Source organism: Mus caroli, chromosome 2, assembly GCF_900094665.2.
Source record: "Mus caroli chromosome 2, CAROLI_EIJ_v1.1, whole genome shotgun sequence".
Classification (NCBI taxonomy): Eukaryota; Metazoa; Chordata; class Mammalia; order Rodentia; family Muridae; genus Mus; species Mus caroli.
In genome coordinates this window covers 85794766-85809533 of record NC_034571.1, presented here as the reverse complement: position 1 = coordinate 85809533, position 14768 = coordinate 85794766, and the positions used below count along the sequence as shown (strand labels likewise).

The 14768-nt window shown below is 45.5% G+C and overlaps 1 protein-coding gene across 5 annotated transcripts in view; it reads left to right on the top strand.

Moving 5' to 3' along the window:
- Atg13 (autophagy related 13) overlaps nucleotides 1–14768 on the top strand; it is a 40090-nt gene that overhangs the window by 22854 nt on the left and 2468 nt on the right. Inside the window, exons 5-17 of one of the 5 annotated variants that reach the window (XM_029473899.1) lie at nucleotides 1923–1969; nucleotides 2981–3121; nucleotides 5193–5233; nucleotides 5849–5945; nucleotides 6332–6430; nucleotides 6819–6909; nucleotides 8822–8920; nucleotides 9614–9697; nucleotides 10028–10164; nucleotides 11191–11305; nucleotides 11641–11718; nucleotides 12213–12329; nucleotides 12791–12919. In XM_029473899.1, the coding sequence (XP_029329759.1) occupies nucleotides 1923–1969; nucleotides 2981–3121; nucleotides 5193–5233; nucleotides 5849–5945; nucleotides 6332–6430; nucleotides 6819–6909; nucleotides 8822–8920; nucleotides 9614–9697; nucleotides 10028–10164; nucleotides 11191–11305; nucleotides 11641–11718; nucleotides 12213–12329; nucleotides 12791–12919 (1275 nt within the window). Of the gene's footprint in view, nucleotides 1–1922; nucleotides 1970–2980; nucleotides 3122–5192; nucleotides 5234–5848; nucleotides 5946–6331; nucleotides 6431–6818; nucleotides 6910–8821; nucleotides 8921–9586; nucleotides 9698–10027; nucleotides 10165–11190; nucleotides 11306–11640; nucleotides 11719–12212; nucleotides 12330–12790; nucleotides 12920–14768 lie in introns of all 5 variants that reach the window. The other 4 variants (XM_021185714.2, XM_021185690.2, XM_021185684.2 and 1 more) reach the window with 4 other exon arrangements.

Here is a 14768-nt window from a genome sequence, read left to right as displayed (position 1 = left end):
GTGAGAATTCTTTGTTCAGTTCTGAGCCCCATTTTTTAATGGGGTTATTTGACTTTCTGGAGTCCACCTTCTTGAGTTCTTTATATATATTGGGACATTAGTTTTTTAATTGACAGGTGATGAATCCATACAATACACAAGATATTTTCTCTACAGTTTCCCTTTTTGTTTATATAAACTTAAAATTGATGTGCATTTAGCTTTTAAATTACTAAGAACATTTTTTACTTACTATTTTGCAAAAATTACATAGAACCTGTAAGAAAAAAAATGTGTCATTTTGGATTTTAGACTATTTGCAATTGGCTTTATCAGCAGGAAGTCCCACCTGACCTCATGGTGTAGACCACTGTAGTCTAGAATTTACAGAGATCTGCCTGTCGCTTGTCTCCTGTGTGCTACCACCCTGCTCAAATAGTTCACCTCGATTCTAATTCAGTGTAACGCTTTAATTTCAAAAGCAACACATGTGAACTGTAGTGGCATTCTAAATTTACTTAAAATCTCAAGTGATATTGATGGATAAGTAGAAAAATAACAGAGGTTGTTATCGGCCCAGCTCTAATGCTTTAAGACCTATTATAAATATAAATGTTTTGTGTCTTTTATTTGGGAACTAAATTATGAAAGGTAGGGTAGAAACTCCCAAATAATATTTATCATGACAGATCTCACTTTAAAATTGGCACTTGTAGAACTGAAGTGAAAGGCTCTCCCATCACTTGGACGTTTTCAGCCTTTCTAAAGGGTAGTTTAGAAAAGGCACATCGAAGTTTTAGGAGATGGAGATGGAGACAAGTAGTATAGCCCGGGTGCATGTACAGAGCCCTGCAAAACGCTATCCAAACCACATACTCCTGTCCAGTGTGGTGCCCCCACTCCATCCCAGCACTAGGGAAATGGAAGCAGAAGGATTGAGAGGTTTTTAGCCAGTCTATCTTATATGAGACTCTCCTGTTCCAATTTTAATGTATGTTCAGCCTAAGTGAGCATCAGACTGTCTCAGAAAGTAGAGCCTAGGTTTGCTGGTATGGCTCAGTGGGTGAGGTGCTTGTCATCAAGTCTGATTACTGACGTTTGCTCCCTGAATCTGTGTAGTAGAAGAGAACCAGCACCAGGTATAGTATGGTGCTCTGGATTCAGTGTGTATGCTGTGGCCCCACCCCAACACTAAGGAAGAAAGGGCAAACTGAAAACAGTCTATTTTCTTAGCCAGCTACCTTAAATCTAGAAAGGTACTTAGAGATTGAGGATGTATACATCTCTCAGTGCTTGTGTGTGTGTGTGTGTTTCTTCCAGCTCTGTTTGTTTGTAACAAAATCTCTAATAGTCCAGACTTGCCTTAAGCTTGCTACACAGCCAAGGGTGACCTTGAACTCCTGATGCTCCTGCCCTCACTTCCCAAGCTCTGGGGTTGCAGTTGTAGACCACTATGCCTTGCCCCTCAATGCTGTTTATTTTTATTGTAGTGGTTAAAAAAAATAGAAATAACTAAAAAAAATATGAGATGTGGCTGAAAAAAATGATAGTCGTAGTATCCAGTGTAACCACGAACACAGAGTGTGGAGACTCTGCTTGTGTAGCTGAGGAGACTCAGAGAGCATGAAGCCTGGAGTTGATCCCCAGTATAACAAAAGATAAGAAAGTTCAGTGTCTCAAGCTTTATTTCTGTCTCCCTCGCCTCTCTAATTTTTAGTTAAAAGGAAAATTCCATGTTTGTCGAAAATAAGATAAAAATGGTACATATAGCATGATCCAGCTTTTTAGAAAGTTGCTGTTTTTCAGTAAGTTGGTTTTTTTTTTTTTTTTCCTTTTGGTTTATTTGTAGTCTCCAATATGTCTTGTGTTTGTATGATACTTTCCAGGAAACAATTCAGATGGTTTCTAATAATTGAAATACATTTCTCCTGTCCTGTCTGTAGGGAGATTCTATGGAGTTGGAAATTTGGTGTCTTGAAATGAACGAAAAGTAAGTGTTTCTGTGTCAGACTCCTTGGTTATGGGGGCTGAGGATAAGCAGTGACATCATGTGAAAGCAGGCTTTGTTGTCAGCCACAGAGAGGCGTTCTGACCATTCAGCAGAGCCAGCAGGCTTGGCTATGACTGGCTTCACGCTTGGCTTCCAGCCTAGCACAGAGATGACCTTCAGAGGGGTGTGTGTCCAGGGCGATTCACTGAGAATGGAGAAAGGAGCCACAGCAGCCATGCAAAGGATTTCTTGTTTTCCCAGAGAACAGCTCGTTCTCTGATGAAGTCCCCATGTGAGATCCGGCAACATGGCCGTCAGTGAGGTCTCCCTCACTTCTATGGGCTGGAATTTTACTCCTTCCCTATTATTGTTTTTCAAGGCAGATTAGCTCACCACCTGCCTGAAGCTTGAGTTTTCTTTTTTTTTTTAAAGACTTATTTATTTTATATATGCAAATACACTGTAGCTGTCCTCAAGACACATCAGAAGAGGACATCAGATCTCATTACAGATGGTTGTGAGCCACGATGTAATTGCTGGGAACTGAACTCAGGACCTCTGGAAGAGCAGTCAGTGCTCTTAACCGCTGAGCCATCTCTCGAGCCCCGAAGCTTGAGTTTTCAAATAGAACATGTGTGGAGTATGGACATTTGTTTTTCTTGAATAGAAAGTAGTTGATAGGTTATTATCCAAAATTTTTGTACCAAGTAAGTTTTTTCCTCCAGATTTTCAGTGTACAACTAAATAGCTCATAAGACAGAACCTTGAAAATAAGCAGCAGGTTGAGTACAATTTGCAATCTTGTTGGGTTGTTTTTATACTGCCTTTTTAGAAGTAGATAAAAACATAGAGGGTTCTGGTGCTTGCCTGTGTCTAATATAAGAAGAAGCACACGCTGACTTACTTCAGCAATGTGTTGGTAGAGCTCTAAGTGCATCTTTAGTTCAGAATGTGTTTTGCAGACTTGCAGCATTCCAAAGGATAGACTGGCAGTGTTTTTGTGCTCCTCAGGTGTGACAAAGAAATCAAAGTTTCCTACACTGTATACAACCGATTGTCACTGCTGCTGAAGTCTCTTCTCGCTATTACAAGGGTGACACCAGCCTATCGACTCTCCAGGAAGCAAGGGCATGAGTATGTCATTTTGTACAGGTAAGATCAAGGCTCTTGCTTTACTTCTCAGCCTCCTTACAGTGCACACTGTTTGACATTCACGTGTTCTTGATTCTTTATAGTTCTATAGTTTTGCAACTGTCCTCATGAATGTCAGCTCTTCAGAGTCACCAGACCAACTGCCCTTTTGTCTCAGTACAGTTCCAGCTCCTGGGGGATGGATGATATTCCTGCAAACATACATTTGTTTGTTTGTTTGTTTATTCTCTTGACTCCCTTTTCTCTTTCTGAGGCAGTGTCTCACTGTGTAGTCTTAGCTGTCCTGTTGCTTACTGCTATGTAGGCTAGGATGGACTTGAACTCAGAGAGAACCTCCACTTCCCAGGTGCTGGGAGTGAAGGAAGGTGTGCGCACTAAGCCCAGCCAATTTTAATTTTCTTAAAAAACACTTTGTGCCAGGCAGTGGTGGCACACGCCTTTAATCCCATCACTTAGGGGATGGAAGCAGGAGGATCAAGTGTTCAAACGCATCCTCAGCTGCTTAACTCTGAGGCCATCCTGGGTGACACAAGAGCAAACAAGCAAACAAATAAGCTTTCCATGAATGAATGATTCTATAGCCTCTTCTCTTCCAGAGCTAAATTCAACTTATTAGGTCTGACAAAGCGCTAATTCAGTTTAAGAGTATTTGTCTGTAGCTGAAAGGAACTAGTCAGCAGTTCAAGTATTGTCTGTGAGGTCGGTAATTCACCTCAGCATGTTTTACTGAGCTCCATTTTGGTGCAAGTAGTAGATGAGGTATAGAGGCCCTGTACTTAGTGGTGGGGTTTTCCCTCCTGTGAGGGGGAGTGGAAGTTGGTGTTTTTGAGACAGGTCTTTCCATGTGCCCCTGGCTGTCCTGTAATGTGCTTTGTAGAACAGGATGGCCTAGAACCACAGATCACATAGAGAGGACAGTAGCTGATCAGGCCTAGGTGGGCAGGGTGGAGCATCAAATCTGTCCCCTTTTTTCTTTGCCTGGTCAGCTTGTGGGGAGGGGATGTACTAAAGTCATCGAGAATGCTTTGTGTTGGAGATGAGCTGTTGATTTTAGCCTCTGTCAAATGTAGAACTGACCTGTAGGACTACCATTTTAGTATGGAGGGACCAAAGATAATTGCCAGTTACACAGGAGCAAACTTACTAAGAATATTTATCAAGTCTTCCTCAACTCTCTTGACAGTTCCCTAACGGCCTGTGTGCATTTCCCTCTCAGACATCAAGTTGTGTGTTTGTTGAGAATTATTAGGCTGTTTTGTTTTGGTTTGGTTTGGTTTGGTTTTTCCGAGACAGGGTTTCTCTGTGTATCCCTGGCTGTCCTGGAACTCACTCTATAGACCAGGCTGGCCTCAAACTCAGAAATCCACCTGCCTCTGCCTCCCAAGTGCTGGGATTAAAGGCGTGCGCCACCATCACCCGGCTGAGAATTATTAGACTTTTAACTTGGCTGTAATAGATCTTTTTAGTCTTCACTCATTTCTTACTGTGTCTGTTACTTTTCTTGTTGCCGTGGCAAAAGCCTTACAAGAAACCGTTTAAGGGTGGACGCAATGGCCTTGCCACAGGTAAAGGACCTGCCACAGAAGCTTGGGTATTTATGGAGGAGCTAGCCATTTCTGCCATCTCAGCCTATTTTCCTCCTCCATCTCCCTCTCCCTCCCTCCTTCTCTCTCTCTCCTTTTCTCTCTCTCTCTCTCTCTCTCTCTCTCCACTCCCTTTTCCTCCCCCTTTCCCTCCCTCCGTCCCTCTCTCTTCTCTCTTTGTTTTTGTTTTTGAGACAGAGTTTCTCTGTGTAACCCTGGCTATCCTAGAGCCCGATATGTAGACCAGGCTGGCCTGGAACTCACATTCACCCACCTCTGGCTCCTGAGTGCTAGGATTAAAGGCTTATGGGTCATTGTGTCTTATGGAACTATCACCTTATGGTGTTTGTGCCCAGGGCTTAGTTGAGTGAGGAAAGTTGTCCGTGCAGATGAGAAAGTGGGGCTTATTTAGGCTATTTCTCGGTGTTTTAGCCATGACCTTCGAGAGTGTAAAGTGGGGTGTCACTTCTTTTTTTCATTCCCTACAGGATTTATTTTGGGGAAGTTCAGCTGAATGGCTTAGGAGAAGGTATGTATGCATTCAGGCCAGAAACATTTGTGGTGTTAAGAGCTGTACTGACTTCAGAGATGGGCTCAATTGCTGCTTGGCTACGTGACTAACCTTGTATAGCACACCATAACTTTAAACTGTATAATACAGTAAGGAAACATAAAGAGACATGTCAGTTGACTGAGGAGCTACCAGGGTTGAAATACTAATTTTTAAGAAGTTTTAGCCGGAATTCAGTGTGTGGGGTTTCTCATTCCCTTCCCCTCTCTTCCCCTTCCGTCTGCTGCCCTTACTTCCCTCCCCTCTCACCTCACTCATGTCTTTCTCCTCCCCTTCCTGCATGCTGATTAAGCCCTGTGCCACTGACCTAGTGCTTTTCTTGTGGTTTGTCTCTGCTCTGCCTGTCTTGTGCTGAGATTAAAGACGTGCATGCCACCAAATCCCTCTCTCTCTTTTTTTTTTTTAAAACATCAGGTCAGTAGAGAGTTTATGCTTGTGTGAACACACAAGAGTGAAGTTGCTTTCCTTGGACGCTGAATCAGCAAGTAATGCCAGTGACCTAGATAGCAGGCTGGCCAGGAGCAGTTGGTGTCAGCCTTCTCTGGACATAAGTTGATATTTCCTCTCTTCTAGGCTTCCAGACAGTTCGAGTTGGAACAGTGGGCACCCCTGTGGGCACCCTCACTCTTTCCTGTGCTTATAGAATGAACTTGGCATTCATGTCCACCAGGTGAGGAAGAGGTCGGGCTCCATTAGGAGCTTTCCAAGGATGTTAAAGTTCCGGCTTCTCCAGAACTCCAAGGCTAAAACTCAGTTCATGCTGATGAGAGCTGACTCACTCTGTTGACCAGGCTGGCCTCGAATTCAGAAATCCGCCTGCCTCTGCCTCCTGAGTGTTGGGATTAAAGGTGTACGCCACCACGCCTGGCTCATGGTGGAGATTTTAAGTGTCCCTAGCCAAGCTGTCCAGAAGTAGAGTTGTGGCTTATATTTAGAGACTGTAGCATTAAGGCTCTGGGTAGACCTGAAGTAACTATGACATAACGGGCCCTCTGGATTTGAAGGTGACTTGGAAGAAATTCTAACAAATACTGTATTGTGCTTCTTGCATTACAGGCAATTTGAGAGGACCCCACCTATCATGGGGATTATCATTGATCACTTTGTTGACCGCCCCTATCCCAGCTCTTCTCCTATGCACCCCTGCAATTACAGGTAAGGGCTGAGAAGAGTCTCCTCCAAGCTGCAGCCAAGCAATAGCAGCCTCGAGCCATGTGGGTAGAGATGAAAAGGCTAGTTTCGTTCTCGCTGCTGTCTGTTAGGTACACCAAGGCCTGAGCCACCGTATCTAGGAACTAACTGGGTTTTCAGGTTTGTGGCCATGTCACCTCCTCCAAGTTATTTGGGGACTGCAAGATGTCGGGACTTTGTGAACTATGAAAAATGGATTTTGGTTTGCCGTCTGGCTTTATAATCTCTGCCTAGAACTCATTGACACAGCTCCCAGCCTTTCCTAACCACTGTTTGCATACTTTGTGAAGTCAGCTATTGTGGTTATATAAACTCCATCATCGTTCCTTCCTTCCTCCCACCCCGACGGTAGAACTGCTGAGGATGCAGGAGTCACATACCCATCAGTGGAAGACTCTCAGGAAGTGTGTACCACATCTTTTTCCACATCCCCTCCCTCCCAGGTAGGAAAAGGGTTATGGGGGCTATGTGTATTCGTGTGAGCCTTAGGGAATGTTGTCCAAACTTAATCTATGCCCTTTGGTGATGAGATCACTCTAACTTGCATGTGTTGATTTAGTTGCTCCATTTTTTGTTTCGTTTTTGTTTTTGTTTTGTTTTTGAAATAGGGTTTCTCTGACTAGCCTTTGTTGTCCTAGAACTCACTCTGTAAACCAGGCTAACCTAGAACTGAGAGATCCACCTCCCTCTGCCTCCTGAGTGCTAGGATTAAAGTGTCTACTATCACTCCTTGCTTATTTTCTTAATAAGTAATAAATTATAAATTTCACTTCATAATAGTAGAATATGTACCAAAGAGCAGGAATTACTTAATATAAAATTTAAAACAACATCCAGAAGCACTGCTTTTCTTTTTTTTCTTTCTTTTTTTTTTTTTTTTTTTTTTTTTTTTTTTTTTTTTTTTTTTTTTTTTGGTTTTTCCAGACAGGGTTTCTCAGTATAGCCCTGGCTGTCCTGGAACTCACTTTGTAGACCAGGCTGGCCTCGAACTCAGAAATCCGCCTGCCTCTGCCTCCTGAGTGCTGGGATTAAAGGCGTGCACCACCACGCCCGGCAGCACTGCTTTTCTTAAAGCTGATACAGTTATCTATCTGCCTGGCAACGTTCTCTATCCAAGCATCTCAACCACTAACTTTTCCGAGTGAGTGAGTCTTGAGTGGCAAACACCGTTTCCTTGAGTAAGTCCTGGCCCTGAATTCTGATGCCAGCATCCCCAGGAAGCGCAGCCACAGGCTTATGTAATCAGCATGGGCTGAGACTGACATCACCCCACACTCCTCAGCTCCTTTTCCTTCTGCCTCATTGCTTCATCCTCTTCCCATCTGACTTGTTTAGGTTTCTGTTTTTAAGATAGTGCTTTGCATGGATTCTTGGCTGGCCTAGAGCACACTACGTGGACCAGGCTGCCTTTGAATGACTTCGTGGCCATTCTCCTTTTCTCTGCACATCATGACTTCTTTTGTTTGTTTGAAACAAGGTCTCATACCTTGCAGTGCAGCCAAGACTGTCTTTGAAAGCCTGATCCTCCTGTCCCCACCTCGTAGGTGCTAGGATCAGGCTTGCATTCCCATGCTCAGCCGCCAGTGTGTTCATTGGGGGATTTATTGTTGTTGGTTTCCATTAAAATTTTTTTACTACAGTATTTATTTTGGGGGGCTAGGGAACGCCATTTCTGTCACATTACACGTGTGGCAGTCAGACTTAAAGCCAAAACAGGAGAACCCCAGATAATTAGGTGTATACAGTAGCTTTGGAATCCTAAATGTTTAGCACACCCAAGCTTTTATTCTCAAGTTCTCCCAACTGCTAGACTATACACATGCGCGCGCACACACACACTCACACACACTCACATACACTCACATACTGTATTCCCAGTCATTCCCAGGATGTCATACAGAAATGTACACCTAAGCTTACTAATAATATAGCCAGCAAATTTCAGCTTTTTGCCATGGTCTCTGCAGGCTGAGGGTGGACTTCCTGAGCAAGGCCTTCAGTTCTGAGGTTGGTCTCCATAGGCTCTAGGCTCTCCTGAGGGAGCTGCTCCCTCACGTCCTCCCACACCTTTCAGCTAACGACAGACTAATGCCTGGCTCAGGCTTCTGTTTTGCCATGTCATTCCCACTTGAGTCAGTTCACTTTCCAGCTGCCTGTCAAAGAGGCACACCCTGAGCTAAATGTCCCCCTCCTGGTTGCCACTTTGGGAAGGCAGCTTGCACTCTTCTTCCTGCCTCTCAGTACTCGGTTCCACTGCTCACTGCTGCCCCTTCTGGAGGTTTTTTCCCCACTTCTTTCTCAAGTCCCTTTTCTTTTTTTCTTGTTTCTCCTGTCTCTCTGTGTGTCTGTGCACAGTGTGTGTTTACTGTCACAAAGGCACATTTTCAGACCCCTACTCCTGTGGTGACGGACACTCTGAGGGTCCCCATGGCAGGACTGGCCTTTTCCCATCAAGTGAGTTCATAATGGGAAAATGGGAATGATCAGATGGCTTCTTTCTACTTAACAAAATGAAAACAGAGCATAGGGTATAGTTATTTGGTCCCCAGGTGTTCTGTGGGATTATTTTAAGGCTTGGTAATTGATTTTAGCAGGACATAGCCACAACCTAGCAACCAAAAATAGTGGTTTTTATTTACCCCTCCTCCTTCCGTTGCTGTGACAAGAGAACAGAGTTATTTATATCAGCTTTCCAAATAAACAGTCCATGGCTGGTAGTCTTTCTATTTTCAATATAAACAGGAGCCATCCATACCCAGGGGTGATAGAGGTGTGATTAGAGAAGATTGCTTTAGTTTCAAATGGATCTCAAGGATGGGGAGAAAATAGGGTGACTTGGGAAATGTGCCCCAGGATTGTACCCAGGGGACCTGCTGGGCTGGAAACAGGGAACTGGGGAGCCAGACACTCACTAAAGGCCCTTGGGAAGCTCTAGAGTTGGAGTCCTAATCCCAGATCAAATAAATCTCTTTTTCCTTATTGAAAAAGTCTGGCCCACCCTTGGCCTTCATCCCACTGGGATCTGCTCCTGACTCTTTCCTGAGCTCTAGCATGGCTCACATGCTAGGATTGCCTTTTCTCCTTGCCTTTCCTCTGCCCCTCTGTTTTTCTCTTGCTCAGCTCTCAAGCTCTCGCCTTTCCTATCAGCCTGCTGTCCTGGGCCTTGGATCGGCTGACCTGGCTTATCCAGTAGTGTTTACTGCTGGCTTAAACACTGCACACGCTCACCAGGTACCTTTCAAGATGGGGAGGACCATGGGCTTCCCAGGGCTGCCTCCTCTCCTGAGGAGCAACAGAGTCACTTGGAGGACTTTAGTGATGCTCTAAGTGGGTGGATCCCCAGCTTTTGGAAGGGAATGACTTTGCCAGGATTTCTCTATCTCTCTGCCTTCTCCCTTTGTAGTCATCACCACGCATGTCTTCCAGTAACCACCTCCCAAGAGAATTAAGGTCCATGATGGCTGCCTACCTGGAGGAGGCCCTGGAGATGGGAAAGCTTATGAGGTTCACCAGCTGCTTTGCACTGCCATCGTTCACTTTGTCTTTCCATTCCCTCAAAAGCTGATGGTTCCTGGAAAGGAAGGCGGGGTAACTCTTGCTCCCAGCCACCCTGCTCATGGTGCCCAGGCTGATCCCGAGAGACTGGTGATGCACATGCCTTCTGATGGGACCCATTGTGCCGCCACGCCCTCAAGCAGGTGAGTCCCCCATCATGGCCATCCAGGGACCTGGATACCCTGATATACACAGGGCTTGGCAGTTTTTGTTCCCAAGGTGTAAGCCTTAAAGGTCTTTGATGAGTGTCTAATATTGTAGCTGGTATGTAAGGAACCTATCTGGGTTTTGGCTGCTAAGAAGAATAGCAGGGCTTTTCCTTTTTTTTAACATTGTATGAGCATGCACGCACATGCACACACGCACACACGCACATATTTGTGTAGTTTGCACCCTGACTGTCTCTGGAAAGCTGCCCTGCAAGCTCTCCTTCCCTGTCTCCCCTGATCTGGACAGCCATAGGATAAAAAGAATAACATGCTCCTCCCCCTGGAAGTTTTCCATTGGAAAAATGCCCGATGTACTTTTTCATTAGCATAGTGGTGGGAAGGGAAATGTTTGGAAAAATTGTGTGTGCCAGTCAGGAAAAATAGTTTATTTTATTCCTGTCTTATCAAATGCTGATCTTTTTTCACTCCAGCCCCAGTCACAATCAAGGAAGATCTATTATTCACTTGGCACTCCAGTTTTCTGATCCTGGACTCTGATGCTAATGTCTGGGAGTAGCGGACGATATGGACTCTGGGTGGTGAGGGCTCTGACTGTCAGGTCTTAGGAACTCAGAAGCCTTCTCAGTGCTGAGATTAGAGACATGGATCACCAAACTCAGCTTTAAACTATAGGGCCTTATGGTGTTTTTAGGGAATCGGAAACAAGGGGGCTAAAGTGTGAGGTTGATTGTGGTAGTGATGTGTACTAAGGTGTAGCTGTGTGAGAGTCGCTTACTGTGTCTGCATAATGTATTTGATTGTCTCTGGCATCTCTGATAGGATTTTATCTGAGCTCACACTTTTACAATGTAAAGTTTCATTCACATGTGACCATTTTAGTTGTTCAAGCAAGGGTCAGGATAGACTTCTTCCCCAGGCTGTGTCTCTGCAGTGACTCCACAGGCAGTAGCGATGTTCTGTGGTTTGAGAGTGAGCACCCACTTTCCATTTCTTCTTTAGTGAGGACACTGAGACTGTGTCTAACAGCAGTGAAGGACGGGCCTCACCCCATGACATCTTGGAGACTATCTTTGTCCGAAAAGTGGGAGCATTTGTCAACAAACCCATCAATCAGGTGATTCCTTCTGCCTCTGCCTAAGTGCTTATTATCTGTGTTCTTAGAGTAAAGTCCTCTGCACAGTGTCCTATAGATTGCAACATTTGTGTGTGTGCAAGTTTGAGGAGGATTTAATAACCAGCAGACCTATACTGCAATATATTGTTCCTCAGTAACTATGACTAAGCATTCCCAGCCAGAGTCCCATAATCCTCTGCTGTGAACATATAGGGGACAGGGAGGCAAGGAAGCCAGGGTCGCATGATGGACTTTGGCTCCAGGCTGGCATCCTGTAAGAACCATGTTTACTGCGGAGGGACAGGCAGGAGCACTTTCCTCCTTTCTCTCTTCAGGTGACTGTGACGAGTTTGGACATACCTTTCGCCATGTTTGCTCCCAAGAATTTGGAGCTGGAGGATGCTGATCCTATGGTGAGCCCACCAGCGACTGCGAGGGTCCAGTAGATGGGACAGTGCTCATCCTTCCTGGGCACTCAGTCTTCCACAGGACCTAAGCTAGGCTTTTTGGCTTATGGATTTGCAGCCAGCATTCACTCATTCCCCTAGCCCCCTTTGATTTGAGATAGAGGCTTGTTACAAAGGGAAAACTGGCTTGGAACTCTGTGTAGTGCAGGAAATGCTCCTCCATGCCCTCTTTTTTTTTTTTTTTTTTTTTCTTTTTCCGAGACAGGGTTTCTCTGTGTAGCCCTGGCTGTCCTGGAGCTCACTCTGTAGCCCTGGTGGCCTCGTACTCAGAAATCCACCTGCCTCTGCCTCCCAAGTGCTGGGATTAAAGGTGTGCGCCACCACCACCCGGCTCCTCCATGTCCTCTTTAGCAATATATTTCTACCATAACTGTCAGACAGCTCACAGTAATCCATATTCTCCTCACGGAGTCTATACTGACCGCCTTATTCTGAATTAGGTGAATCCCCCGGAGTCCCCAGAGACCACATCTCCCCTCCATGGCAGCCTGCACTCAGATGGCTCCAGCAGGGGCAGCGGGGGCAGCACACATGACGACTTTGTTATGATTGACTTTGTAAGTTGCCATCACCACCCTTGGTCTTTGCTGGTCTCTGGAGAATAAACTTATAAGCCTCTGTTACCTGTGAACAAGAGATCTCCCTCAGGATGGGGTGGTATACAGGCTACAGAGGGAAGCATTTAGAGCCTGAGGACTTTTAATGTCATGTCTTTGCTTGAAATTCAACTTGGATAGGTTTTCCAAAAGCCCTTTCCTTAGGAGGAGTTTGAAGGGTCTCAGGGTCTAGATCATAAGCCTAAGCAGGGGAAGGAATGGCATCACCAGGACTTGCTCATCTCCAGACGAGCAAGGTGCATAGACTCTTCCTCCCCCTTAGGTGAGCCTTGAAGACACTTTTCCTGGCTAATTCCTGACTACATATATAGATTACATACATAGCCTTGTACATAGATTAACTTTTTTTAATTCTTCATGGTTCAAAGATGAACTAACCTGAGTTTGTATTGTTTTTGAAGAAGCCAGCTTTTTCTAAAGACGACATTCTTCCAATGGACCTGGGGACCTTTTACCGTGAATTTCAGAACCCCCCTCAGCTGAGCAGCCTCTCCATAGATTTTGGAGCTCAGTCTATGGCGGAAGACTTGGTATGGAAACCCCTTCCCTCCCAGGGCTCCTCCTCCAGCCTCCTCTCCTCATCTGATAGTCACTCCTGTGCTACAGGTCTAGAACTTTCTTTCTGTTACTCCATCCTGCCCTTTGCCTTCTATCTTTGCTGAAAGAGAAAAGGAGTCTTTTTAACTGGCTTTCACCAAGTCCATGGTGCCTGGCAGTCGTCCTAAACTGCCTTGAGCTTGTTTTCTTGTTCACAGCACTTTAAAAATACTGTGTGTTTGTGCATGTAATGTGGCAGGAGGGGGGTCATGTACATGCCACAACACATGTGTGGAGCTCAGATCAGAGGACTGCTTTGTAGAGTTGCTGTCTCCTGCCTTTACCTGGGTTCCAAGAACCAAACTACCGTTCTTAGGCTCACACGGTAAGTGCGTTTTCTCAGGGCCGCACAGCCGGCTCTTTTCTGTGCTTTCTTGGTGCTGCTCACACTTGCTGGGCCTGCTGCTTGCTGTCAGGCTGACCCATGGACTGGACAGAGGTCAGCATTCTTGTCTTCCTTGGAGGGCTTCCTTCTGCACTCAGCTCTTCTTATGTCCTGAGACAGACTTGATCACAGCATCTCTGCAGAAAGCATTTCCTATTACCTGCATCTGAAGAGTAGAAGAGTGCCCTGAACAAACTGCAGACTTATGCACTTACGCTATGAAATGGTCAGGTCTCACTGTGGGGTAGGACTGTGTGCCCTGCAGAAAGAAATCTGAGGCCCCAGGAAATGCTCTTGGTTTGATTTAGCAGAAAGCCATGCCCAACAATAATGGTGAGGAGAGAACACTAAGTATTAGTGCAGTGTTTGTTTTTGTCATAGAATTTCATAGCCCTGGCTGTCCTGGAGCTCATTCTGTAGACCAGGCTGGCCTTGAACTCAGAAATATGCCTGCCTCTGCTGGGATTCAAAGTGTGCCCCCACACCTGTCCTTAATTTAAATGGGTATGTCTAAGCACCACACTAACACACACATACTCTTACACACTTACTGTCTGTCTGTCTGTCTAACTGGGAACAAACCCTGGACCTTGCTTATGTAAGACAAGTACTCTACCACTGAATTGCAGACCTCACTCCTATCCCATCCAGCAAAACATAGTTAAAGCGCAGTGCTTCACCATGAGTCTTCGTACAGAAGGGAACATTTCTGATTGAGTGACTTGCCTATAGCAACAGTCAGAAAGATTTGATCCTGAAGTGGGGGGCTCCTGAGCTTAGCTGTGTGGTAATTGGCTTGAACAGGGTCCAAAGGCTCTATTTGTGACTCTTTAGCTGAGGCTTGCCTTTCACCTGGGCAGTGGCTCCCAGACTTCCCTCAGGTGTCCAAGCCACTTTAGTGTATAAAGCCACCAACTTTTCTCAGGTCCCTTATGTGTAAACCCATTGTGGAAGGTTACCCTGTAGTTTAAAGCCTGCTGGTATAGTTCTTATCGCTTAGCCCTGATCAAGAGGCAGGCAGCCTCTAGGGAGGCCCAGGTCTTTGGGACAGGCTGGCAGCTTGTGATTGTCTTTTTCTTGGACAGTCACAAAAAGACTTCAGCCACCCTATAACTCTAGCCAGTCTAAAGGTTCAAGTGTCTAGACCTACCACAGATCTGTGTCAGCCGTAAAAGTTCAGTGGCTGCCTTGTCCCTATTTTCCCAGGACCTTTTGATACCCAAAAAGTACGGGGTAGGGGGAGGTCCCATTTTAAAACTTCCTGGGGGGCTGGTGAGATGGCTCAGTGGGTAAGAGCACCCGACTGCTCTTCCAAAGGTCCAGAGTTCAAATCCCAGCAACCACATGGTGGCTAACAACCATCCGTAACGAGATCTGGTGCCCTCTTCTGGAGTGTC